Below are 27,571 nucleotides of genomic sequence, written 5' to 3' on the forward strand. Positions count from 1 at the left end.
CACAAACCATGAGATCATAACCTGAGCTGAAACCAAGAGCCAGTGGCTCAAATGGCTGAGCCACCCGGGGATCCCCGCTGTGTTTTTAACTTCTGAGTTTGGCCGAAAGCTTCAGGGCAGGTGTCCCTGCCTCTGCGCCCCGACCCTCTCCCTGGGGCCCCGCTCCCCTCCGATGAGCTGAGCGACCCTTCCCTCTATCCTCTTCTCCTTGAGCCCCAGGGCCCCCATCTCCCGGTTCACACCTCCCTAGGGGACCCCTCCTCAGTTCCTGTCAAACACTCTCCTTCCCCAACACGCCCCCCTCCCGGGGCCCAGGGAAGAAATCCCTTTTCTTCTCAACGCTGCCAACTCAGCCTCGCATCCCATTGGACTAGATTTTAGCTCTACTTTTCTGTCACCTAAAAGCTCAGTAACAGGTTTCCTCGGACAGAAATGGGGCCTTCCCCAAGCCGACTTCCAGAGTCACCCCCAGCATAGCCCGTTTCCCCCCACCCCTTGCTGTGCCATGCGGACCCCAGGAAGCCCTGCTTCCTGTCCCTGGCATCGCTCCAGGGCAGTCACAGGCATTGGCCGCGCTGAAATGCATTTTCCTCTGGCCTTGAGGCTGCTAACCCCTGGGAGTAGGCAGGTGGCCGCCTGCGTCCCCAGCGCCCACGCGGATGCTGCTGGCTGGGGGGCACCTGCGGGCAGCTGGCTTGGCGCCCCCTCGGGCAGGTGGTCGGGGCGTGGGAGCGATCGCGCCGTGGCTTTAATTGCCCCCCTCGTGTGAGCTGCCACAGCCCCAACTGTAGCCCCCTCCCTCGCTCTGAGGCCCAGGAACCCCCCCACCCAGGAGCCCCCTGGCCCGTTGAACAAATGCACTCTAAATAGGTCAAGGAGAGCGCTGGGTAGCCTCCCTTTCATGTGCCTGGCGGCCCGGGCACGTCTGGCCTTCCCTCACCAAAGGGACTTCGCTCTCCTTGCTGCGTCAAAAAGATATTTCATGTTAAAATTCAACGAAGAGATGTTAACCAGCCGTCGGAATAAGGCTTGTCAGAGCGTGGGCTGCTCAGACAGGCTGAACTTTGCCTCGCTCTGCGGAGGGTCTCACCCACCAGCTGGCACATTTTAACAAGGCCGGGTGCAAACCCTGCCTGCCCCCTCCCAGCCCCAACCAGTGCCTGGAGCCCTGCCTCGGGCCCCTTCCCCCACCCGCCCCCATCAGGTCAGGACTCCAGCATCTTTACTGACTAAGCCAGACGCTGCGTTAGCTGCATTTTAGAAACACTGAATCCTTAGCAGACCCTGACCCTTTTGGATTCTGTGAGTTGCAGCCTGTTGGTAAGAGGAGTGATTTTAGGTGGACGCCAGGACAAGCTGGGGGAAGGGCGCAGGGAGGCGTGACGTGGATTTTGGCAAAATCCCTCTCTTTTCTCCGGAAGACACAGTGGCGGGATTTGGCCGGCAGCGCGCAAACACACTGTGCGGCCAGGAGTTCTATTTTCTGCTTCTGGGGACAGAGAAGCCACAGCCTGAGATCAGAATTCACACACGTGAATTCTCCCCAAAGGAGAGGCAGTGGCCCAACATTCAGGCACACAGACCCTGGGACAGCCCACCTGGATTTAGATTCCCGTTCTTGCCCGAGCTGTGTGGCCTTGGGGAAGGAGTTGAACGTTTCTGTGCCTCAGTCTCCTCCTCTGTAAAATGGAGGCGAGAGTGGTTCTGATCTCAGAAAGCTCCGGTGAGGACAGAGTGAGTTGGCACAGACCACCCAGAACATTCCCCAGGGAGTGTTATTAATATTATCACCATCATGTATTTTTTTCTGACAACGAGGCCTTGAGGGACACCGGGGAGCCCCAGGAAGTGACTTCAGAAGGGTTCATGGAAAGCCGGGGTTGGCCCAGAGTCAGCTCAAGTAGGGGGAGGTGTTGTTGGAAGGACGGGCCTCGACAGCACACCGCAGAGTGAGGCTGCTGTAAATCTGGGTCAAAATGTGATTCATCTTTTCACAGTGGCTGATACTTACTTGGCCGCTTTAATGAGGAACTCGTACTTTTCGAGAAGGAGCACCTGTGGGGATGTGAGGGCAACTGGGCCTCTGGGCTTGTTCACCGTCCGTGCTGTTTGAACAAAAGGCCAGAGGGTGTAGAGGTGCGGAGGGGAGGTCAGGGCTCCGGGCTTCTGATTCCTGCATGTCTCCACTGGCGACTCTGTCTGCCATGGGGTTTGTGACTCTTCCTCTGTGACTATCCTCGGGAGCTCTGTGTCCTAGAGACCACAGGCCAGCCTCCAGCCTCTATTGGTTCACACACACACACACACACACACACACACACACACACACACACGTGCTGTTCGGCCCACCCTAGCCTGGGGGGGATCGGGCAGCCTTCCCTCCTCTGCCCTGTGTCCTCTGCCTCTTACTGCCTCAGAGGTCTGCTCCTGCCATTACAGGTCCGTTGTCCCACATGGCAGCGTGTCTGTGTGTGTGTGTGTGTGTGTGTGTGTGTGTGTGTGTGTGTGTGTATGGCTCCTTATGGACACTGTCGCATCCCTGAGGGGTCTGTTCTCAGCTCCCGTCAGTGCCTCGCCTCCACCCGCTGCCAGGCCCCAGGCCCCAGGCCCCAGGCCCCAACGCAGCGCCATCAGGCATGTTGGGGTGGGACTCACAGGACCCCAACTCACATAAGCCTCAAGGTGTGACCTCACCGCACAGCAGCCAGTCCCAAGGGTTAACCTGAAGCCCGTTAATACACTCCTCTCCTGCTGACTTTAAGGTCCTTGATCTGTAACAGAACAAATTCACTTCCTTTGAGAGCCACAGACGGCTGGTCTTGGGGAATAAGGACCAGGACTTGCCCAGGACAAGGAGGCCGCAAGTCTGCCTGACGGTCACCGAGGCTTTCTGGCCAGCCTAGCTTTAACAAAGTGTTTTGTTTTGTTGTTAAGGTCACACCAGTGACTGCACTGACTGTAAGAACACGAGTCTGAACCTAACAGACGCCATGACAGGCTTTGTTTCCCCCTCTAAGCTAAAAGGTCTAAGGTCAGTCTCTTCGGAACCATTTGGCCATTTGGCAGTCATACATTGCCCGGGGGTATCCAATCAGGAAAGCCCAGCTACCTCACCCCACATTCCTAAGGGTAAGGCCTGCAAATGGGAACTTTAGATAAGCCCCTGTTACCTAGTGTTAAAGTTAACCCCATAGTCACCAAACAAGACCCTGAACTCGCTCTGTAATTGGTTAATTTCAAAGATACCCTAAATGTTGTAATTGGGTCCCGCCAAAAGTAACAGACGCTCTGAACAGTGTGGATGGTTAGAGCTGCTGCCAATACTGTTGTACCATTATGATTGGGTCTCTGTACCTGTGTCACAATCTCCTGTCACTCCCCTTCCCAAACTCATAAAAGCCCTGCCCCGCCATGTTCGGGGCTCGCTCACTCTCAGCACGGATCCACCACGCTGGTGAAGTCTGTGAGCCCGAGTTCAGGCCCCGGCGAGCCTAAATTCGTAATAAAGCCCTTTGCTTTTGCATGCGTGCTTCGGCCTCCCTGGCGGTCTCTGATTTCTAGGGGCGATAAAGAAATCTTGGGTACAACATGACCTCCCTTTGCACATCTGTCAACCCTGACCTCCTCTGCAGAAAAAACAGAGAGGTCTCTTGGGGCGCCTGGGGGGCTCAGTTGGTCGACCGTCCGACTTCCGCTCAGGTCACGATCTCACGGTTTTTGGATTCAAGCCCAGAATCAGGCTCTGTGCTGACAGCACAGAGCCTGCTTCGGATCCTCTGTCCACACTCTCTCTGCCGCTTCCTACCGCTTGAGTGCTCTCTCTTTCTCCCTCTCTCTCTCTCTCAAATAAATAAACATTAAAAAAAGAAGAAGAAGAAAACACTCCTGCACAAGCTCCGATCACCCAGAAACTGCAGCGGTATCATCTGAGTCTGTGCATAATCAAGAAATCACTGTGCGCACTTTAGAATTCTCCGGGCCAGCCAGAAGCCTCCTGGGGCTGGCCTTTGGACCAGAGCACCCCTTCCCCTCAGGTGGCCGGCCTCCTGCATAAGGTTCATCCTCCTTTCCCATCAGAACTCCCCTCTGGAGTATTGGCCTTTCAAGCCACGAGCCACGGCAGCCAGACTTGGGGTGTGGTGACCGGAGGAGGGGTGCACGGGGCGTGGCGCCGTGGGGCTGCGCGCTCCCTCTGTCCCCTGCTTCGGCTTCTCTCGCGCTCCAGTCCTGCTACAGAACTGTTTCCTCCACGCAGAGGAGGGCGCGGCTGTTGGGCCTTGCTACTCCTCTTCCAGAGAAGGGCTGGTTTTCTTTCCTCGTCCTGGCCTGGGGCACCCTGAGAGGGGGATCTGGGGGGCCCAGTGAGGGCATGCGCTGCCTCCCGGACCCAAAGAACACAGCGTCTCCCAGTGATGCCGTGTGGGGCAGGAGGGCCAAGGGCAGGGAGCCCGAGCTGATGTCTATGCCTGGAGGGGGAGTGGAAGAGGGTCTTTGTGGATGGGTGAGGGTCCCTGGAGACTCTTGGCCTTGCAGTGACCTTGGAGGGGGGGCAAGGCTCTAGGCTTTCAGCAGGTGGAGGCAAAGGGAACAATGGAATGCTCTCTTTGGCCTCTTCCTGTTCTCTCTGCTCCTATTCATTCACTCACTCATTCATTCACTCATTCATTCATCCAAGGAACAATTATTTAAACAATACCCTGAGTCAGGTCCTGGAGCAAAGTTCTGGGGACTCTAAGAATAGCACAGAAGCATTCCTGCCTGCGAGGTATAGGGAGGGGGGAGGGGGGAGGCGAGGTGCACTGGCAGTGAACTCACCAACCACCAACCCTGTGAAGACAGATCCTATAAGGATAATGAAAGAGACCGTGGGCACGGGAGTAACAGGGAGGGGTGGGAAGCGCTATTCAGCCAGCAGTGGGGACAGCCTCACTGAGGAGGGACAAATCCTCACACCTAGGCTGCGAAGGGCACAGCAGAGCAGAGGGGAACCACGTGCGTGAGGTCCCTGGGGTGGGCGATGACCCGCCAAGTTCATGGTGCCATGAGCCAAGTGAGCGAGGGGGAGGCTGGCAGGGGTGAGGCCGGGTGGAGCAGGGTCCTAGGGGTTCTGTGAGAACCCACAGAGGCTGGGGGGGGCCCCTGGAGAGCACACCCTGAACGGTTGCTGTGTGTGGAAGGGCAGGGCCAGGAGTGGGACCAGGGACCAGAGAGGAGCCCGGGGGTATCCACGGGAGAAGGGACCATGGCTTGGGTGGGGGTGAAGGTGAGGACAGACGCGATGGCTGGGAGGTGCATTTTGGTGAGGGAGGCAGTGGGACCTGGCGATTCGTGGTGACAGAGGGAGGGTTCAAGGACAGCACCGAGCGTTCTGGCTTCAACACTGACCGGAGCGTGGGCCACCGGGGGCTGGGCGAAGGTCACCACTTCACCGTGGGCCGTGTCGAGGTCCCGACACCAGGAGGGCAGCGCAGATGGCTGTGGGCTCACAGCTGGCTGACAGAGGGTCCTGCTCACCACACACATGACGGCAGTCCTGGGAAGGCTGGCTGGAGGGGCCTGGGAAAGTCCTGGTGACCGCTCCGGGCACAGTGTCCCCCGGTGTGGCTCCTGACGCAGCTGGGAGATGAGCGTGGCTTCCCTAGAGATACTCAGTGTGGACCAAATGCCGTGTTTTAAACAAGAAAGCCAACATCAAATATTTTGGAGATTTCAACATAAAAGTTGTGACCTCTGACCTTAAAACACTTGGGAGGTCTGGCAGTCCCCGGCTCAAGCTTTGGGGTGACGCTGTCTGGGCCCGAGTGGCCTCGGCACCCCGTTGGGCCGGGGCTGAGCCCTGTCCTGCACCTGCCCACAGGGTGTTTGACTTTGCAGCCATCACTCTCCTCTTGGGGAAGAGATGTCACCCATCTGCGGGACCCCAGCAGGCAGACAAGCAGAAAACCTCAGTGTTCCTTGGCTCTTCTTACCTCTCAAATTCCATCCTGACCTTTCAGCAAATCCAAGGGGCTCCATCCAAATGCCGCCCTCCCCATGGCCACTTCTCCGCACAGGGTACCGCAGGCACCCTGGCGGAACCGGGACACCGCAGCCACCTGACAGGGCTCCCCGCCCCCCGGCCCCATGGCCCTGTTCCCCATCCTCCACTCCCCGGCAGGGCTGCCTTTCAGAATCTGCGTCAGCCCACGTCAGCCCTCCTTTGAAACCCTGCGGGCCCCTTCTCACCCAGGATCCCGGAGACACGTCCCATCACTGCCACCAGCCCCGGAGACCTGCCCTGTCACTTGTGTGACTGCAGGGCCCCCCTGCTCTTCATGCGCATGGCCCCGGGGCTGCATCGGCCTCTTGCCCTGAGAATGAGGCCTTAGGGCCTGGCCTGGGAGCTGTCTCCGTCCAGATCCACCTTCCAGGCTTCCTTTCATGTTTAATAAACGTTCAAGGGAGCGAAATGCCACTGCCATCAACAATAAGGATGTGTCACATGATACTGAGCTGAAAGAAGTGAGCGGCAGAAGACCATGGGACTCCACGCTGGTGTCACACGCAGCACACGGCTGAGGGGCGCGTGAGCCGTGGCACACACAGGAAAACAAGAGAAGGTAGGAAGCCGCGACGTGCGTGGGGGCACGTGTCCTTCCGAGGACACGTAAGGCCCCATTTCTTGTCCACAGGTGTTCATTTGAGTATAATTTTTACAACTGATTACAGGTTTCTTTTTTCTTTTTCTTTTTCTTTTCCCTTTTATAGTTTATTGTCAAGTTGGTTTCCATAGAACACCCAGGGCTCATCCCCACAAGGCCTCCTCCATGCCCATCACTTCCCTGCACTCCCGCCCCCATCAGCCCTCAGTTTGTTCTCAGTATTCAAGAGTCTCTCGTGGTTTGCCTCCCTCCCTCTCCCCAACTATTTCCCCCCCTTCCCTCCCCCATGGTCCTCTGTTAAGTTTCTCCTGTTCCACTTATGAGTGAAAACACATGGTATCTGTCCTTCTCCGCCTGACTTACTTCACTTAGCGTGACCCCCTCGAGGTCCATCCACGTTGCTACAAATGGCCAGACTTCATTCTTTCTCATTGCCATGTAGGACTCCATTGTATAGATACACCACATCTTCTTGATCCATTCATCAGGTGATGGACATTTAGGCTCTTCCCATGTTTTGGCTTGAGGACAATTGACTGCGCCTCTTTAGGTACAGGATTTAATGGGTTTTCGGCGTACGTACGCACCTAGGAAACTATCTCCATAATCAGGATAAATGAACATATCCATCACCCCCAGAGTTGCTGTCACAACTTTGAAATCCCTCCTTCCCTCCCCTCCCCTTGTCTCGAGCACCCACAGATGGGCTTTCTGGGCCTCAGATCAGCCTGCATTTTCTAGCACTTTCTATACATATATTTTATACGAATTATAATTTACTGCATAGATAGACTAAAATCTGTCTGCTCGCCCGTTGATTGGCATTTGGGTGGTTTCCAGCTTTTGGAAGTTGCAAATAAGCCACTTACGCCGCGAGGACCGGTCACGTGCAGGTCCTCATCCGGGCTCAGTCTTCCATTTCTTCTGGGAAATATTTAGAAGTGGAGGATTTGGGTGATATGATTGGCGTGTGTGTAACTTTTTAAGAAACCGCCGCCCTGTTTTCCAAATGGGCCGTACCGCTTTACCTCCCCACAATCCGAGCAACACCTGGTCTTGTAAATCTTTGCCATTCTGGTGGGTGGGTGGTGACATTTGTTGTGGGTCACATTTGACGACGTGGCTCCTCTTTGCACACGTTTACTTGCCATCCATGTAGTCTCTCTGGTGAAGCATCTGTTCAAACCTTTTGCCTGTTTTAAAATTGGAATATCTTTTTATTATTTAAAAATTTTTTTTCAACTTTTTTTTTTTTTTTTGAGAGAGACAGAGAGTGTGTGTGTGAGCAGGGGAGGGGCAGAGAGAGAGAGGGAGACACAGAATCCGAAGCAGGCTGTGACAGCGCAGAGCCTGACTCAGGCCTCGAACCCACAAACCATGAGATCATGACCTGAGCTGAAGTCAGATGCTTAACCGCCTGAGCCACCGAGGTGCCCCTAGAAATGCAGTAGATTTTTGTACCTTGACCTTGTATCCTGTAACTTACTAAATTCATTTCTTAGTTCTAGTAATATTTTCGTAGATTTCTTAGCATTTTCTGTAATTTTGTCATCTGCAAATTAAAAAGTTTGGTGCCTTCCTTTCTTATCTGTTTATTTCTTGTGTTTTATTTATTTTCTTCTTTCCTCATTGCCCCTACTAGAATCAATACTGAACAGAAGTGGCGAGAGTGGGTATCCTAGCTTTTTTCCTGATCTTGGCAAGAAAGTATTCAGTCTTTCACTCTTAAGTATGATGTTACCTATAACCTGTGTTTCATAAATGTCCTTTATCAGGCTGAGGAAATTCACCAGGGTTCCTAATTTGCTGAATGTTGTTATCAGGAATGGATGTTGAATTTTGTCAAGTGCACTTTCTGTGTCTATTGAGATGATCATATAATTTTTCTTCTATAGTTTGTCAATAATTTAGTCTGTTAATCTTGATTTTTGAATGTTAAACCAACTTTATATTCCTGGGATGGACCCCATACTGTCATGATGTGTTACCCTTCTTAACGTAATCTCGGATTTAATTTTCTAAATGTTTGTTTAAAAATGTGTCTTAGAGCCGTCTGGGTGGATCAATCGGTTAAGCATCTGACTTGGGCTCAGGTCATGATCTTGCAGTTTGTGAATTCAAGCCCCACATCGGGCTCTGTGCTGACAGCTTGGAGCCTGGAGCCCGTTTCCAATTCTGTCTCCCTCTCTCTCTGCCCCTTCCCTGCACTCGCTCTCTCTCTTTCTCAAAAATAAATTAACATAAAAAAAAGAATTGTCTTTTAAAAAAAAAGAATTTTTGTGTCTGTTTATAAAAGACATTGGTTTATAGTTTTCTTGTTATATCTTCTGATTTTGGAATCGGGGTAGTGCTGGCCTCAAAGAATGAACTGGAAAGTGTTATCTTTTTTTCAATCTTCTGAAAGATTTTGGGCATAACTGGTATTATTTTCTTGCCTAGATGTTTGGCAGGATTCACCAGTGAGCCATCTGGGCCTGGAATTTCCTCTGTGGGAAGGTTTCAAGCCACAACTTCGATTTATTTAACAGACACGGGGCTAATGATGTTATCTATCGCCCCTTAAGCAAGCTTTGCTCATTTGCATCCTTCAGGAAATTTGTGAATTTCATCTAAGTTGTCAAATTTGTTGGCAAAATGTTGCTTGTAATATTCCCTTATCATTTTAATGTCTGTAGGATCGGTGATGATGCTTTCTTTTCCACTGTTGATATGTAATGTATATTATTCCTTCCTTCCTTCCTCCTTCCCTTCTTTTTTCTTTCTTTCCTTCTTTCTCTCTTTCTTTCTTTCCTTCTTTTGCGTGTTCTCTCTCTCTTTCTTTCTTTCTTCCTGGTCACTAGGCCCAGAGATTTAGAAATTTTGTTGACTTCCCAAAGAACCAGCTTCACGTTTCATTAATTTTCTTTATCATTTTCTATCTCTCCAATTTCTGTTTTTTATTTCCTTTCCTTTACCTACTTTAGTTTTAATTAGCTCTTCTTTTTCTATCTTTTTTAAGGTAGAAGCTGAGATATTTGACTTTCTTCCTCTCTAATGTAGTTATTTAATAACAAATTCCCCTTGAATCACTTCTCTAGCTTCATCCTGCAAATTTTGATATGTCATCTTTTAAAATTTTAATTCAATTCACAATATTTTCTAATTTCCTTTGTGATTTCTTCTTTAGCCCAGGTGGTATTTAGAAGTGTGTTTGAAGGAGTTTTCCAGATATTGCTCTGTTACTGATTTCTAATTGATCTCCATGAGGATCCAAGAACATACTTTGTATGATTTGAATGTTTAAAAATTTATTACATGTGAAGCAAGACCGGGGACCCCAGGAGCCTGTTGCGGGGGGCAGGGGCGGGGAGTGTGATTTTCATCATGAGCCACCAGAGGGTTTTAAGCAGACGAGGCGGGGCGGGGTAGGAGTTGAACGGTGTTTGATTAGCCCAGTGTGCATTGGATGTGACACAGGGTGGGGAACCCCGGGCGCGGAGGTTCCCTGGGTCATCAGAGGAGTGGGCAGTTGTCTGGGTCTGGATCTCCAGGGGAGGGTGTGGGAGTTACATTGTGACAGGGCTGCCCTCCAGTGTCAGGCCTGGAGGGCTGGAGGTGAGGGTGAGGAGCCTGGTGCGCTGGAAAGAGCCCTGGATTGGGAGCCGGGCCAGGGATCAGCTGTGTGACTTCAAGCAGGTCACTCCACCTCTCTGAGCTTCAGTTTCCTCACTTCTAAAATAGGTGGCAAGCCTTCACGATCCCACGGTTTTAGCGGCCCAGGGTGCTGACAGCACAGGGAGGGTCTTGGGGTGAATTAGGCAAAGGTGACCCAGTGAGATAGGCAGCCGAAGGGGCCCCCTCTGGTGTAAGGCCTCAAGTTAAAGCCTGATAGTGTAGGAAAACCAGGAGGGTCTCCAATGGCAGAACTGCATCTCCCATAGCAAACAGCACTTATCACCGAGCAGCCAAGAACCATTCCTGTTATTCCTGTTCCTTCTATTCGGTGTCCTGTCAATGGGTGGGACCCCTCAGACAAGCCAATCACATCCTCCCTCGGGAGTCGGGAGTCGGGTCACTCTGTCTTCTTGGTGCTACAAAGCCTGCCTCCCACAGCCCCAGGTGGTTCACGCTGCTCCTGCATGCAGCCCGCTGTGCCCTGCACTGTGCCTGGCGCAGCCTGCCTGGGCCGTGCACGCACCTGTTAGGAATGAATGCTGCTGGTCTGAGCGGTCCAGTGTTAGGCCAGCCCTGTAACCGCGGTGGGAAGTAAAGGGGGATGAAAACAACTCCTTTCTGCCCCAATGCAGCCTGGGCTGGATTTCAGCCCCCATGTGCCTCCTTCAGCTGGTGCCTTGGGCAGCACACAACCTGAACACCTGTACCCGGCAGCCCAGTTAGCAGGTTCTGTTTATTGGGCTCTTGACTGTGCAAAGATCTCTTAACCCTGTCACCAACCCCCCCACCCCTCCCTGTGGAGGTAGGTTCTGTGATTATTTCCATTTTACAGATGAGGACTCTGAAAAGGGTGGGGGAGGGAGATTGGGACCTAGGTCTGTCTAGACACTCCCCTTTCTGTCCTGTGATCCACTCTGGTGGCCCAGAGGTGAGAACACTGCGGTGCACGGGTCAGTGAAGCGAGTCGGGAGTTCTGAGCAAACGTGTGGAGGTTGGAGCCTGGTGGGGAGGAGAAAGGACCCGTCTTGTTGGTGGGTGTGGACGAGACCAGCCAGCCAGGCTTGGCTCTGCAGGGCTGAGGTGGGGGGAGAAGAGAAGGGAGGAGGAGAGCAGCCCCCAGCCACCCGCCAAACTCTGGAGCTTCTTCCGATTTCTTCCACCCTCGGCTGGAGAGGAGGCAGTGCTCTCCGTGGGGATCTTTGGCCAAAGGGACTCCACGCAGGCAGAATTTCTAGAACGAGGTACTTTCTGTAACGACCACCTCTCGCCAGTTGCCCTTGGCTGCTGCCGATTTCCTAGGGTAATCAAAAGACAGAGCAGTGGTGTCTGGTGACATGGCGGAGGGGCGCGGAGGGCAGAGCTGGGGGTCAAGTCTCACAAGCTGTAAGAGATTACGGTTTGTTTTCTGCCCAAAGCTAAGACAGTGCCTGAAACACAGTAGGTCCCCCCAAAAGTGAAAGAGTAAGTTAAGTCCCAGCTTCCCTGCTCCTTAGCGGAGTGTCCGTGGGCAAGTTCCATGACCCCTCTGTGCCTTCGTTTGCTTGGCAGCGAAACTGACCATAACAGCACCGTGTGGGGTGGTCGTTTGGATGAAATGAGATGCTTATTAAAACAGTAAGGTCCCTGAAGCACTAGCTGCTATTATTACTATGATTAGCCTGACCTTGGTTCGTGCCCAGCCTATGACCCCCCGCTCACCCAGGACGCGGCATCCCCACCGCCGGGGCCGGCGCTCTCCTCGGTGCTTTAATCTATACCTTCAATCTGAAAACCGCTCTTTGAGCTTGGCTGGGTTTTTGTTTGGTTTCGTTAATGCCCGTTTGACAAATGAGGAAGGAGAAGCTTCGTGGTGATTCTGGCCATAAAATAAACTCAAGGAACGTCCCCTCACTTCTGCTCTTTCAAAGGAGGACAGGAGAGTCACATGATCCGTTGGAGTTTGGTGAGAGAGGTGAGCGAGTGCCTGGTTGGAAGGGATTCAGGCCCAGGCGACCTGCCCATGCGCAGTCAGGCTCATGACCGTGATGTTTTCCTGCCCAAGGGACTATCGCGTTCTACCTGTGAGACCTTGAATCAGCCCCTTCATCTCTCTGAGCCTCCGGTAAACGTGGGTGGAAATAGTCTCTTCCTGGCGGTGCGGGTTCAGACGCAAGCCTTGATGTGCCCCCGGGTCGCTGCCCCGCGGTGCTGGGCATGCCGTCAGCCACGCGGGCGCTGTCTCGCTGACAAGCCCGGCCCAGCTCCTGCCCTCCTTGACCCCCACAGCTCCCTGCCCTCTTGCGCTGTCCTGTCCCCTTATCTGCGGCCCTGCCCAGGGACATCCTGGAAGCCCAGCCCCACTCCCAGGGCAGCCCAGGGGTCACTCACTGGTTCTCCAGGTCCTGGATGGTGTCGGAAAGTGGCAATCCCTGGGTCTCTGGGAGGAAGAGCAGGAGGATGCTGGAAGCGACGGGAAGAACACCATAGATGATGGGGGAGAGCAGGGACAGGCTCTGCGGAGTCATCGCGATCAGGGGGCCTATCACAGACCCCAGCCGACCTCCTGAGTGCAGGAAGCCATCTGCTGTCATCCTGTGGGTGCAGGAGAGGGCCCAGACCCTTGGTGCCGCTGCCGCTTTGACAAAGGGGGCTTTACAGGGTGGGGTGGGTGGTGGCGGCACTTGGCTGGGCCAGGGTGTGCCAGGGGAGAGAGAGCTGGGGTAAGGGAGTCACACTTCTCGTGGCCTCTCCGAACACTGCCTCCTCCATGGAGCCCACATAGATTTTCCCATCCAGAGGGGCCTCTGCTTCCCGAGAACATCCAGGGCCCTTCGTGGACGCTCTAGGGCCCACGCCATTCCCCCTGGTCTTCGGTGAGGGGGGCTTGCCTCGGGGCTGCGCGGCCCTCAGCTCTCAGCTCAGGCTTTCTATACAACAGCAACAAAATCGATAAATGAGTGTCCAAAACGTGAATGGGAGAATGGACAAGGGAGCAGGTGAGGCAGTGAGCGCCGCGGTGAGAGACAGAGCCCTGGGCTAGGACTCCAGGACGCGGGGTCCGGTCTCACCCTTCCACGAGCAGGTCCTTGAGCCTCCGTTTACCCAACCGTCTGATGCGGAGATGCTTTCACTGTAAACCCCCGGGGTTTTCCCATCTGTGTCCCGTGGAGCCCTGGGGTTGTTCCAAGGTGACTCGGGGCTCTCTTGGGGCAGGGAGGGGACGGTGGGAAGCAAGTTGAGGGGGGGTAGCTGCTTCATTAGGGCAGCTCTTGGTCTCCTCGCTGAAGGTTCTTAAAAGACTTCACCCAAACAGAGGGTTCTGGGGTTCAAAACAGTTTCTGATGGCTGAGAAACTGAGGGCCCCATGGTGCCACCGCTTTCTGAGTGGAGATTCTGGGGAATGGTTCTCTGGGGGCCCCGGCTGACGATGGCCTTTGGGGGAAGGAAGGAAGCTGGGGCGAGGGGCCTCCTCGCCCTCCACTGTGTGTTCCTGGGTGCCCAGCCCCTCTTTGCCCTCCCCACCAGCCTTCCCAGGGACGTCCCCATCTGGGACACCCTGGGCCTGGCTGCCCCTCCAGGGCCCAGCTTACCTCAATGCGGTTGGGTAGAGTTCAGACTTGTAGACAGAGAGACAGGTGAAGATGGCGCCAAAACATCCCCTTCCCAGAACAGCAAAGACCATGCGCAGGATCTGCAAATCTGGGCAGAGGAAGAAGGCGCCAGTGGGGTCTGCCCGAGGGGGTCCCCAGTCAACCTGGAGTGGAGGCGCTGGTTCTCCCGAAAGGCTTCCTTGACTGCACCCAGGGACCCTGCAGCACCAACTTGGTGCCCATCGGGGCTGTGGGCAGGGTGAGATCACGGTAGGTGGGCTGGGGGGAAGGGAGCAGGAGGGGTGCCCGGGGCCAGAGCCCAGCCAGGCCTGGGGAGGCTCAGGGTGGCTCTCAGCCCACCTGTGGGAGCTCTGGCTTTCAGGGGGCACCCTAGCCAGGAAACCGATCCCGAGCCCAGGGGCCCGGCCTCAAGTTTTCCCTCCCACATTGTAACGAAGTCTCATAAACCATCACACCCGGCCTTTGCAAGTTTCCTCCAGGCATTGCCTCTTGCTGCGGGTTTGGGCTCAGGGCAGACCCTCAACCCCAACTCAGCCCCTCCTGGACGCTGAACACCCACTCAGCCTCCCTCCTGGCTTTGCTGCCGGGCCTGTCCCTGCCCTGCCACCAGCCTCCCTGCCTTGAGCCATAAAAGGAGACCTGAGCTGGTTTTTCAGGGCAGGATAGCCTCACTCAGCCCAGTAGTGAAAGACAAGGGCCCTGCAGCGATCTTTAAGGAGGGAGAAGAAAACCACCGGCTGTGCCAGGCTTCGTGCCCTGCCTCCCGACAAGCCACCTCGAGCCTCTCACAGCCTCCCCCTCCTCCCACCTCAGCTCCAGCCTCTGGCTTGAAGTCTGGTCCGAGCCCTGACCCTGTCACTTGCTAGCTGTGCGGCCTTCGGCTCCTGGCTTCACCTCTCCAAACCTCAGTTGCCTCAGGAGAATGGGTGGGGGCCACTGGGAGGCCGGATACCTTGAGGTGATATGGGAGGTAGAGAGGCTTGGACACAGCCTGCCACGTTTGGGGGAGGGTGCGCCCTGTTCTTGGGCCAAGGGAGGGGAAGGACCCGGGATGTGAGCACAGTGGGCCTGGGCAGGGAAGCCAGGGGCCCAGGCCGGTCAGCCGCTCATCCAGCTGCCCCTCCACTCTGCCCCCCCCTCACCTTTTGGGGCCAGCGCGTTGGCCAGGATGGAGAGGCCAGCTGTGGCCTGGAAGCCCCCCAAGATTATGCGGCGGCCCAGGATGCTGAGCAAGAAGGGGGTGGCGACCCGGGCCAGTAGGTCCACGACCCCGAAGAGGACCTGGAGGAGGAAGATGTCATTCCCCAGGTTTTGCAGGTCGAGGACCAGCCCGTAGTAGGACATCACGTTGCTGAAGCTGCAGGAAAAATCAGAAGTGGAATCCTTGCCCCACAGAGGCAACGGCTGGCCCAGGACACCTGGGCTGTCCCCAGAGGGCTCCGCTAGCCCTGGGCGTGTCCGTAGCAGACCTCAAAGAGCCTGTCAAATGCAGGGCCAGTCCTAGAGCCAGCCTGTGCCAGGAGGGAAAGGGCAGGTGGCATTCGTCTCACTTCAGGTCCTGGCCACAGCGGGCCGGGCCTCACCCCTCAGGCTCCCCCGCCACCAGCCAGTGGGAAAGCGCTACCCCTTCTGGGCAGACTGGGTTCTGGGGGTCAAGCTGAGCCCGGGTTCTGGCTCCAGCCCTCTCTGGCTCTGTTTCCCTGGCACAGCCTAGAACCAGGACCCTGCCCTTTCTGGCCCTTTCTGGAGGCCGGTTTCTTTATCTCTGACCCATGGGCTGTGCGTCCCTCTTTCAAGATGGAAAGTCTTATTTCCCCAGCCTCCGGGGTGCTGCCCCTCAGGTGCAGAGAGCACCCGGTGACACAGGCCAGAGGGGCCACCCCAGCTCCTGAGTCCTGGGTGGGGGGTGACTGGGACCTTTCTGCGACTGTACCAGGTGACTGTTCTCCTGTCCCATTCACTTTCTCCCCTCTTCTGTCCCCTCCCCCACCTCCCTCTTCCTTCCCTCCTCTCCCCTCCCACGCCCTCCCCTCCTCCCCTCCCCTCCCCTTCTCTTTTCTCCTCCCCTCCTCCCACCCTTCCCCCTCCCCTTCCTTTCCACCCTTCCTCTTTCTTTCCCTTCTCCCTTCCCCTCCTCTCCCTCTCCCCTCCCTCCCCTTCTTCTCTCCCCTCCCTGCTCCTCCCCGCGCCTGTCCTCTCCCCTGAGACATCTCCAGGAAGGGATCCCAATCCCAAGGGTCCTCTCTCCAAAGAGCTTCCTGCTCAGTACCCTCCATCCCAGGTCTACGCAGTTTGGATATTGAATTTGGATCCACCGGTGGCCACAATATGAAATTGTTCTCGACCACTTTTCAAATCTGTCCCCATCACTGCCTCAGGGACTCAGGGACTCTCATCCCAGCACACACACACCCCTCCCCCCACACCCAGCTGCAGATAGAAGCTGGGGTCCCCTCGGAACAGCTGTGTGGGGGGTGGGTGAGGCGCTCGGCTCTGAACGTGGGGATCCGGAGCCACAAGGTAACTGCGGAGGCTGTTGGGAAACCCACTGGGTTAGCTGCTTCCCTGCCTGTGATTTGAATAACAAGCAAGCCCAGCAGCCCGGGAAAGCCTAGGGAGCCTCCACAGTTTTTGAAAGAATGGCCCTGGACCATCCCAGCCCCACCAGGCCCTCTTTCTCATTTGTTCAAAAACAAAAACAAAAACAAAAAAAACTTAAGCCAGAAAAAAAATCTATTCTCTGTTCTAAGATGTAGCAAATATATGTGGTTAAAAAGAACATAAAATAAACGTTTTCCTAATCTTTAGGGTTTTTTTAAAAAGTTTATTTATGTTTAAGAGAAATGGAGCGTGAACGGGGGAGGGACAGAGTGAGCAGGAGACCCAGAATCCGAAGCAGCTCCAAGCTCTGAGCTGTCAGCCTAGACCCAGATGCCGGGCTCAAACTCAGACCGTGACCTGAGCCGAAGTCAGATGCTCAACTGACTGAGCCACCCAGGCGCCCCCCTAATCTTTAATTTTATTTCAAGATCAAGTCTCCATCAGACCTGACCCTCACTTCTTAATAGGCTCTCTGCAAGTCACTTGAACTGAATCTGTCTTATTCAGTCCTGGTCCAAGGTGCCTTGGACAGCCAGACAGGGCCTGCTGGGGACTCCATGCTCAGCGTGGGGCCTGGCGGGCAACAGGGGGCAAGGGGGGCCCTCAGCCAAGGTTCGGTTGCCTGCTCTGCCATCTTGGGCAAGTCTCCTGCCCCTCCGGGTCCTGCCTTCCCGCCCGTAAAGTCGGGGTATCAATGAACTTGAAGTGTGGGCAGCCAGCAGCTCTTTAGGAGTATGGCCCTCGCCGGCCACTGCTGGTCGTTCAGCTCTGGGGACATAGGCTCTGCCTCTAGCCTGGCCTCCGGCCTCCCCTGGCCCTGCCCCTGGCTTCCCACATGAGCCCCCAGACCCTCTCCCCATGGCCTGCTGTCTGGGGGTGCTGCCTGTCCTCATGAGGTCTGTGGGAGCATCTCTCCCCGGACACTGTAGAGGCCACTTTTAGGCAACAAACTTGAGCAACCCAAACCCAAGTAAGATACAAGCTCCCACCCCACCCCCCGCCCCCTGCCCCCACCGCCCAGACCGCGGGGGCTGGAACGTAAGCAGGCACATTAGAGGACCCTTCTCGGAGCATCCCTCAGCCACAGCTGAGCAATGAGCTACTTACTCCAGGGACACGTACCAAAGAAGGAAAATTCCATACATTCCCCTACCTCCTCACCATCCCACCACCCCCCAACTACAGCCCCTCACCCCTGCCTCCTTGGCAGACAGCCTCCCCTTTGCTGTCCAGCCTGGCTGCTACCTTGCAATGCATCCAATAAACTTCTCTCTCTTTCATTCTGCCTTGGGTGAGTTGTTTCACGGGGCCCTCCCCCTCCACCGGCCGCACAGACGCCTCCCCCCACCTCAGCCCTGCGTCGGGGAGGGCTGAGCCAGGCAGCATACCACAGGATGAACATGATGCAGCTCCTATTGCGGAGGATGGGAACGAGGAACAGCTCCAGCACCGACCTGTGGGCCTTCTTGGAGGCCACCTCCTCCTTCATGCTGGTCATCAGCACCTACAAGAAGGGAGAACGAGGTGCAGTGGGTGCCGGGGTGTTAGCCCCATCCCCGCCCCAGGGCACCACGTCCAGGAGGGCAGAGTGATAGGAGGAGCTTGGCCTCGGCTTCCTGAGAGCCTTGGGGGGTGGGGAGCGAGGGAGGCAGAAAAGTCTCTGACCCCCTGGCCCAGCTCTTCCCTGCAGGCCTGGCCTGGCGCATCTACTCTGAGCCAAAGCACCAGTCTTGTGTCCCAGCTCTGGCTGTGGGCTGCAGGCTGTTCCTGGTAGTTGGTACCCAAAGCCCAACTACCCCTCCTTGTTCCTCAGGGCTGGCATCCGGGCACGCCTACTCCAGCCACGCTGGCTCCCCACTGCACCCAAGTGCCCATCCAGACGCTTCCTGCCTCTCCGGGCACTGCCTGCCATGTGCTCTGCTCCGTCTTGGTTAGCTCACCTCCTCCGGGAAGCCTTCCCTGATCCCCGCCCTCCCCCAATCTCCCAAAGGCCCCGGGCTGTGTTTTCTCGTTTCTGGCTGCACCCCTCCTACATCTGGTTCCTTGAAACACTTGCATTCAGGGAATCCCAGCCCACTTCCCCAAATGCCCCGAGAAGCCCCGTGTGGTGAGCATGCCACGTTATGTGGATTAAAGTGGCGGACAAGGGAGGTGAGGTGGCCGACGAGCGAGTGAGGTTGCCAGGGACATTGCCGTCATTGGCGGTGGTGTCGGTGATGGTGATGGCGGAGTGGGTAGTGACGGTGGGAATGATATGGCGGTAACAGAGATGGGGAAGGTGACAGGAATGGCGGCGAGGTGGATGTTGGCATTTCGCAGAGCTGCCGAGGCTGCGGGAACCCGCGGGGTGGACAGAGGCGGTGGTGGCATGGCTAGTGGTGATGTCGGCCCTCCGACATCAGTGGCTGTCCTCTCCCTGTCACGTGCCATACTCTGGGTCATGGACAGTAGCATCTTACCTCTATGGTTAGTGACTTCGTGGCTTCTTTGTGGCCATTTATCCTGGCCACCTTGTGGAGTTCCCGGAGCCCTTGTTCTGGCTTGCCGACGACAATCAGCCATCGGGCCGACTCTGGAAGCCACCTGTCCGAGAAGCAGATGCTTGGCTGGGCCTCTGCCTTCTTCCTGCATTCTGGGCTCTCCCCACCGGGTCTGGAGTGGGGGTGGGGTGGAGCGGGGGGTCACGGGCAGCGGCTTCCTCCACATCTGCACGGCTGGTGCCAGGCCGGGAGACCAGCTGTCCCCTCCCGGTTCCGAATAAAGTTGAGTCCCCATGCCTAGCCGCCCTCTCTCCCCCATGCTGCCCGCCAGAGCCTTGAGTCCGGCCAGTGGGCAGGCTGCCCGGGCATAGGGTGATTCTGAGTCCATTAGTGTGACAGAAAGCTCACATCATGCCGAACTACGACACACACACACACACCTGATCCAGAACCGAGTGATTTTATCACAGTGGCCTGCTTCCTCCCAGACTCAGGGTAGATGGTGGGGAGAGGCATCTCCCAGAGCCCAGAGAGGCTCATCCCTGTTTGCAGGGAAGCTAAGCATTTCCGGAGGGTTCAAATCCTGCCTCCGGGACTCACTGGGCTGCACGGCCTCGGGCGAGTCACTGAGCTTCTCTGGGCCTCCACCCCTCATCTGAAAATGGCGGCCATCCTATCATCGTCTCATTAGAAGACATTAATACAGGTCTGGGGTCACCAGCGGGCACCTGGGACGCACCCAACCAGTGCCGCTACGGTGGCCTAGGAAGTGTCACACCCAAGTGACACTCCCTACCAGATCACAGACACCAGACCCCTCCACCCCACGGGTAATCGTGGGGTGTCTCGCTCCTTGTTTCCGGGTCCTGTCCATATGCGAAAACCCCGTGTGGTCAGTGGCGTTTGGTGTGTTTGATTTGCTGATGTGTCCCATTCCCTAGGACCCATGTCTGAGGCAGTAAATGCTGAAGAATGAATGAAGCAGTCCTGATTTCTCTCTAGAATCTCTCACTGAAGACTCGCCCGGGGCCGGGTCTACCTGGCTCCCGTCCGCAGACACGCGAGAACCCCAAGCGTCATGACCTTGTATCTGTGGCCCCGCATCTCTTCCTTCAGTTGTCACCCAAGCAGCTGTTTCCAGAGCTCAGGGAGTTTCACAGCACCCCAAATCATAGGGATAGCGATCTCTTTCCATATCCAGTGCCAGGCCTTGCTGACTCAGATGCCCACGGGCTGGCACACGATGTGAAGGAACGGGACTGGTGGGTGTGGGGCCCGCGGGGAGCCAAGGAGGGGAAGGGACCAGGGGCCAGCAGTCCAGATGGGAGCCTCAGACCTCTGACCGAAACGCCCACCCTGAACCCTGAACCCCCAAGATGTCTCTCCTTAGCAAAGGCTCTTGCACACATCATTGCTCTTCGAAGCTCTCAGCACCTTGGGATCCTGGGCCAGCCCGAGGTGGGGGAGGGGAGGGGCACCCTAGAACTCCAACTTTCCCTCCTATAGTTAGTGATGCCCCCCCCCAAGGGAAAAGGCCCCATACCGTACTGACCAGGATATCAGGAAGATGGCAAAGAAGGGCATCGACATGGCCATCTGGAGGGTCCGCCAGTCCCGCACGATGAAGGCCAGGATCCCCAGGGTCATCTGGCCCAGGCTGTAGAAGCAGCCCTGGATTGTTATGGTGGTGGCCCTCCTGCGGGTCGTGGTCCACTCCACCACTGAAAGGTGACGCAGGCATATGCAGGTAGGGGCCGCGCAGTGGCCTCGGGCCCCCCCACCTCCCACCCCACCCCGCACAGTGGGAGCAGGCCAAGGCGGGGGGCGGGGGGGGCTCACAAAGCATCATGGAGGTCAGGAGGATGCCGGATACTCCAGAAGCGACCAGAAACCGGAGGCCAGCGTAGATGTAGAAATTAGAAGCAAAGATGGTGCTGGTACTGATCAAAGCCACCTGCAGGCAGCTCCAGCTCAGTATCCACTTCCGCCCAAACCTGCGTCGGGAGACAAGCGCAGGGGGGGCCTGGCGGGGGCATTCAAGGGAACGGAGGCTTCAAGAAGGCCGGGGCACCTGCTGGGGCATCTCTGCCTCCCTCGCGGATCTCCCAGGAGCGGGCTGGGGGGCGGGTGCTTGTTACAAAACTGCCAGATGTCTTGGGGCCCCTGGGCGGCTCAGTCAGTTAAGCATCTGAGTCTTGATTTCTGCCCACGTCAGGATCTCACAAATCGTGAGATCGAGCCCCCACTCTGCACTGTCGGCATGGAGCCTGCTAGGAGTTCTCTGTCCTCCCCTCCCCTCTGTCCCTCTCCTGCTCACACTCTCTCTCTTTCCTCTCTCAAAAATGAATAAACATTAAAAAAAAAAAAAAAGCAGATGCCTTGCTCTTGCGGGGCGGGGGGCAGCCTCACCTCTTGGTCAAGAGCATGCACACTTCAGTTGGAACACCTGGGTGGCTCAGTCGGTTATGTGACCGACTTCCGCTCAGGTCATGATCTCACTCACGCATTCGAGTCTGAGCCCCGAATCACTTTTAGTGCAGAGCCTGTTTGACATTCTCTCTCTCTCTCCCCTGTCCCACTCACACTTTTTCTCTTTCTCTCAAAATAAATAAATACACTAAAAAAAAAAAAAGAATGTGGTTTGGTTGAATCACTATATTGTACACCTGAAACTGCACGACATGCACCACAATGCATGTTGACAAATTGGAATTTAAATTAAAACTTTAAAGGGGCAGCTGGGGGGCTCAGTCAGTTAAGCATCCTACTCCGGTTCAGGTCACAATCTCGCAGTTTGTGAGATCGAGCCCCGAATCGGGCTCTGTGCTGTCAGCTCAGAGCCTGGAACCTGCTTTGGATTCTGTCTCCCTCTCTCTCCACCCCTCCTCCACTCATGTTCTGTCTCTCTCTCAAAAATAAATGAATATCTAAAAAACGTTTTTAAAATGAGCTTTGGTCTCAGAAGCCAGGGTCTAAGTTCAGCTCTGCCCCTTCCTGGGTGACTTGGGCACAAGACTCAATGACTCAGAGCTGCAGTTTGCCCATCTGTAGAATGGGGGTATGTGTGATGACAGCCGCACAGAACTGTCAAAGTCAAGATGCCGAAAACAGGGGCAGGGCCGCCAGGAGCCTGAGCTCGTGTGGCCTCGGGCAAGGCGGCCAGCTCCTGGCCAGTCTGTGCCAGGGGACCAGAGCTCCCCACAACCTCTGCCCTGAGGTCAGCTTAGCCCGAACCACTGCCTGCCTTTAGCTAAAGCATGTGTCAGTCTAATGGGAGAGATGCGGGCAAAGCTTGGCCCTATCTATTAGAGCAGTGCCCGCATACTGGCACATCAGGCCCAGAAGCAGGCCCAGATCTGGATGCCCACCTGGCCCTGGCCCCAGGCTCCCTGGGTCACCTGCAGACTGACTGGGATTTGGCTCCCTGTGTGGACGGCCCCCGGGGAATGAGTTGGAGCCGCGCAGCAGCTGGTCCCCTGAAAGTGCCATCTGGACCACGTTCCCCCCGTGCTGTGCCACACGACGCCCACAAATAATGATGGTGGCAGAACCACAGCACGGAGAGCCGACCCCGTCCCGGATCCTCGCCCGAGGTCTGGGCGTAAGTAACTCACTATTATCACGACAACCCCATGCATAGGGCCCGGTCCCCACGTATAGGGGGAAACTGAGGCATGGAGAAGCAACAAACCCGCTGTCTAGGAAGCCAGGGAATGACAGGTGGGGATTGGAACCCAGTGGTCAGTCTCCGGAGCCTGCATGGTCAGGGAAAGTCGGGACGCCATGCCTCGTGCTGGATGCTGGAAGCTGGGGACCCAGCAAGGACAAGGAAGTCCCTGCCCTCTCGGAGCCACTCTGGTGGGGACGTGTACAACAAACGAATGAGCAGGTGCTGGCAGAGAAGGTGCGGTGGTGGAGAGAGGAAGGCCTGGCCAGGGGACCCTTGGGGCCCGAGGCCGGAGAGCTGGGAGGCCTCCCCGGAGAGGCTGCCTGGGGTTGAGGCTTGCATGCTGGGCATGAAGAAGCAACTGTGGGGAGAACCTTCCGGGTGAGGCACGGCCACTTGGGAGCTCTGCAGCCAGGGTGCCTCGGGTGCTCCGGAAGGGCCGGGCATGGCCGTGGGGGAGAAGCCAAGTGCCAAGCAGGGGTGGGCGGGGCCGGGGAGGGGGACTTAGGAGCTGTCCTCGGTGCAGCGGCCCTGGAGGACTTCAGGTGGGCATCAACCAGGTCCACATGTAGGTTTTCGCAAAGACACTCTGAGTGGAGGCAAGAGACCCTCGAGGAGGAGGTAGGGGCCTGTCCTGGGCAGGAGAGGCAGGTGGCCTGGGCCAGGGGACTGCATGGAGGAGGAGAGGGGTGTGGGGCTGGTGGGGGGTGGGGGGACAGTGTGGACGTGGGGCTGAGGGAAGGAGAACGGGGCTGGCTCCCAGGGTTGGGTGTGAGCCCCAGGCTTGGGGGCTCTTTTCCAGGGCGGAATCAGGGGCGGTGGGGCTGGGCTGGGAGGTCAGCAGCCCTGCTCCGGCTGTGGCAAAGGTCAGCCTCCCACTCAGAGAAAGAGCAGGCAGTTGGGTTTCCAAGCCGAGCGGGGGCAACGCAGCCATTACAGGCCCTACAGCAGCGTCTCAGTTAGTGGGGTGCAAGATTGGATCAGAGAAGGCAGGGGGCTGGGTCCTGGGGGCACCATCTTGGAAGGAGGGCTAAGGGGGAGGGGGGGAGGGCAGGAGGAAGGGGAGGAGGATTTCTCTTTCACAACATGCCATGCACTTGGTGTGAGAAGAAAGAGGGGTCTGTTTCTCCCAAGAAGACTGTGGGCTCCCTGAGGGCAGGGACTGCACAGCGCCTGGCACACAGTAGGTGCTCAAGAAGGTGGGCGTAACTTCGGGAGGAGAGAGTATGGTGTTCAGATCCCTCACAGTGCAGCTTCATCTGGCTGTCGCTGCCCTTTGGGAACCTGGGACTCCCATCGAGACCCCAGGCCAGACCAAGACTCCGTCTCTTCAGGAACACGGACATTTGTGAGCCATTTTTGGACCTCTGTCCCCACGGTGCTCGTTCTGTTGAGAAGGAGTCTGGAGAAGAGACAATACTCACTGGTCGGCGAGAACGCCCCAGAAGATGGAGCCGATCAGTAGCCCGGTCATGTAGAGGGTTTGGCTCACGGATTTCAGGCCCTTGTGGTCGCACACTAGGTCCCACTGGAAGAGAAAGAGGGACAGCAGCTTGGCTCAGGGGACAGGGACTAGCAGGGCCTGGGTGGCAGAGGGAGGTCCAGGTTGGGTGCTCCCATCTAGCAGCACCTGGGCAGCCTGGGTTTTGGGGGTCCCCAGATTCTTAGGGCCAGACGACAGAGGTGGGAGGGGTGTGCTGGTGGGGGTCTCGGTCCCATACTCCCAGCTAGCTGCATGGCACACACAGGGTGGCCCTGTCACCCGGCGTGGATGGCGGTGGGGGAGTGGGGGCCGGTGGCTGAACCACAGACCGGGGTTCTAAGTCTGCTGATCACTGGCTGGGTGAGCCCGGGGGGCGTCCTGCACCTGCCCGGGCCGTTTTCTCACCCAGAAGCAGGGCCATGAAGCTGCTTCTGCCACAGGGCCACCAGGATGAGCAGAGAGTGCTGAGTGCGAGTCACCATAATTTCTGAGTGCTTCCTCCCAGGGGCCTGGACATCCCCCCAAGCAGCCCCCCCAGGCCTGCCGGCTTCCGGGGCTTCCCTCAGCCTCTCCTGTGCTGCCTCTCTCGCCAGGGGACCGAGATAGGAACCCCGCCTCAATGGGGCAAAGGGATCTCTGGAAAACTCAAAGCAGGTCACCTCACTTCCCTACCCCAACGCTTCCAGTGACTTTCCTTTGCGCTCGAAGCAAGTGTGCCCCACTCACCTCCCCTGCTCACGGCCAGTCCCCTGACCCTTTCTGCCCAGACACACTGGGCAGCCTCCAGCTCCTTCGCCACCCCACCCCTGCTCCTACTCAGACCTCAGGCCCAGCTGGGCTCTTTCCCCCATTTCATGTCACTGATTCCTTGTCTCCCAACCCAGGTCTCTGGAGACACCTCCACCTGCCTCTCCCTCCCTGCTCACAGGACCTGCTTTTCTCCTTTGCAGAGGCAGGACAGAACATGCCGGAGACCCGGCTTCCAGCTCCTGATGGCCTGCGTTGAGTCCTTGCTTCTGTTTTGTTACTTACTAGATGCAGACATTAAAAAAAGACCCCTCGTAAGAGTGTGGTGAAACTCAGGGACAGACCTGAAATGGTGCCTGTCCCTTAAAGGAGTCTGATCTCCTGTCAGCACTGGTTTAAATGTTGACCGATGCGGGGCGCCCGGTGGCTCCGTCGGTTAAGCATCCAATCTTGGTTTCGGCTCGGGTCATTATCTCACGATCATGAGTTCCAGCCCCACAATGGGCTCTGTGCTGTTGGGATTTTCTCTCTCCCTCTCTCTCTGACCCTCCCTGGCTCACTCCGTGTCTGTCTCTCTCAAACAAATAAATAAACTTAAAAAGAAAAAGTTGACCGATCCTGAACCTGCCAGAGGGACGTAAGCTCCTCAAAGCCTCCCTGTTTATCCAGAGCAGGGTCTGGCCCGTCATAAGCAGTGAGTCGGTTTGTGTTGAGGGAGTAGCATCTAATTTAACGCGGCCGATGGAAGTGATATGATCCTTCCAGGCTCGGGTGGGTGGCCATTGCTGGCCCCCGGAGAGGCCAGGTCGGCGGCGGGAGGCCCATACCTCGGACACGATGGTGGAGGTGAAGGTGCTGTGGTCATAGACCCAGCCGTCCACGCACGGCTCCGTGGCGGCCTCGCTCCAGTTGGTGGCCGTGCCGTTGGGGTCCAGGAGCTGCCACTGTGGTTGGCGGAAGCGGCGACACTGGTGGGGCTCGTGGTTGGGGCCCGGTGGGATGGAGACGGTCAGGAGGTCCTTGGGGCCCAGGGCCGCAGGGACACCGGCCTGGGCAGTGCTGTTGTCCAGGAGGGGTACCCAGCAGCGGTGGCTGGGCACGGCGGCCGAGAAGTTCTCCATGAGCATGAGGTAGGGTATCAAGACGGAGGGAAAGAAGAGGGTGAAGATCTGTAGGGCCTGGAATAGGCCTACTCCCCCCGCTCGGTCCAGGAGCTCGGCGAACGCCATGGACAGAGCTGCAGGCGGCCACGCGGGGATCGAGGGGCTCAGGGAGCCCGGGGTGACCGGCTGAGCCTCTAGCAGGCGTGGGGACCCTGGATCATCCGGCCTCCTGCCCTAGATGACCTGCAGCGGGACCTAGATGGCCATCAGGCCAGCAGCCAGTCAAGTCAGTCCTGAGATGCCTCAGATACTTTGAAAAAACTCCTCCTTACCCCGGTTCCAGGAACGACTGCACGGGCACCCCACCAATCCGGAGGCAGGGCACCAGGGACAAAGCTCATGGTGCCCAGGCTGCCTGGGGCATCCGAGTCGCCCTGCTTCTCCAGCCCCAAGAGTAAAAGATTAAGTAAATGTTAAAAAAAAAAAAAAAGCCACCTTGTGAAGATACCGAATTACAATCGTGGAGCAAATACCAACTGGGCCATTGCCTTGGTTAAAGTTTAATCTCAGCGTGGGCTCCTGGGCCAGAAAGGCAGCTCTCTGCCGCTGGGCTGCTCACAGTCCTCACTCCAGAACTTTCAGATCCCTCTGCATGTGGGTCCTTTAAATCAGGAACCTGTTGGCTAAGCCTCCCAGAGCCTGCGTGCAGAGGTGGGGGAGGGGCTCTCCTTCCCTGGGGCTGTGCGGAAGGACCTGGAGGCAGGGCCCAGGCCCCGCTCCTTTCTCTCCTTACCACCCGCCAGGCAGCACAGGAGACCAGCTTGCAGACGCGCTATTCTGGGAAGCGTCTATTTCAAAGTTCCAGGTTGTCTTTATTGGACCAGAAGCTTCCCCAGGTGGAGAGCATGGCCACAATTCCCTGACAGCCGTTCAAAGCCCCTCCTGGGCCTAGAGCCGAGCAGGCACGCAGACTGGAGAAAGGAGTGAAGTCATACCTCCCTGAACCCGCATCCAACTCTAGCTCCGCTAGGGGTGAGGAGGGGCAAAGGCACCCCTCCTCCCCAGCACCCATACCTGGGTGGGGCCTCTCAGCAGCAGCTGCTCCTGCACTGAGACTTGCTGCGTGCTTGGCTCTGCGCTGACCACGCCGTCGGTGCCCCTCTCATTGGCCCCTCAGAGTAGCTGGGGAGAGAGTTGGTGCTAATTCCTCCAAGACGAGGAACCCAAGGCTCAGAGAAGGCAGGCAGCTTGCCCCAGGTCACAGAGCAGAGTTGGGGTTTGGAACCAGACACCAAAGCCTGAGCGCTCTCTCCAGTGCCCCTGGCCAGCCGCCTCTAGCCGTCATGCATCAACTCCCAGTTTAGGGCTGGCATTCGGGATTGGGAACAGAATCCGGCCAGCCAGGGAGCCAGAAGTCACCTCCTGGGCTGTGAGGGCAACAGTTCTGGAGGGAAGTCTGAGAGGGTGCTAGAACTGTAGGTGTGGTGGGGACAGGAGTCTGGGCCCTGAACTCCCCAGAACACCTCCGAGGGCTCGGAGAACCGGCCGCTGTGCCACCAGCCGGGAGGCCGAGGAGTGGGGCTTCTGGGCCTGGATTTCCAAGCC

The 27,571-nt window shown here is 56.8% G+C and overlaps 1 protein-coding gene and 1 long non-coding RNA gene across 4 annotated transcripts; both read right to left on the minus strand.

Annotated features, from left to right (window-relative positions):
• Positions 1-1,210: 1,210 nt before the first annotated feature.
• On the minus strand, positions 1,211-2,222 carry LOC115272720. The gene is made up of 3 exons (XR_003900421.1): positions 2,012-2,222; positions 1,599-1,679; positions 1,211-1,489 (listed from the first exon to the last, which is right to left on the minus strand). It is a non-coding gene; the product is annotated as an uncharacterized LOC115272720 (long non-coding RNA).
• A 7,686-nt stretch (positions 2,223-9,908) lies between these two features.
• Positions 9,909-26,445, minus strand: LOC115306549 (solute carrier family 22 member 11-like). 3 transcript variants are annotated; one of them, XM_029957018.1, is made up of 10 exons: positions 25,691-26,445; positions 24,058-24,161; positions 20,806-20,960; positions 20,519-20,687; positions 18,946-19,069; positions 17,875-17,990; positions 15,028-15,242; positions 13,865-13,973; positions 12,663-12,734; positions 9,909-11,590 (listed from the first exon to the last, which is right to left on the minus strand). In XM_029957018.1, exons 1-10 carry the CDS (start codon positions 26,090-26,092, stop codon positions 11,527-11,529), a joined length of 1,530 nt encoding a protein of 509 aa, XP_029812878.1. In that variant the 5' UTR covers positions 26,093-26,445; the 3' UTR covers positions 9,909-11,526. The 3 variants fall into 3 exon arrangements, with proteins under 3 accessions (XP_029812878.1, XP_029812877.1, XP_029812879.1); XM_029957017.1 differs by having other exon boundaries at positions 12,663-12,866; XM_029957019.1 differs by lacking the exons at positions 9,909-11,590; positions 12,663-12,734 and adding an exon at positions 12,875-13,201.
• Between the last annotated feature and the right edge of the window lie 1,126 nt (positions 26,446-27,571).

This window comes from Suricata suricatta, chromosome 11, assembly GCF_006229205.1.
Source record: "Suricata suricatta isolate VVHF042 chromosome 11, meerkat_22Aug2017_6uvM2_HiC, whole genome shotgun sequence".
Classification (NCBI taxonomy): Eukaryota; Metazoa; Chordata; class Mammalia; order Carnivora; family Herpestidae; genus Suricata; species Suricata suricatta.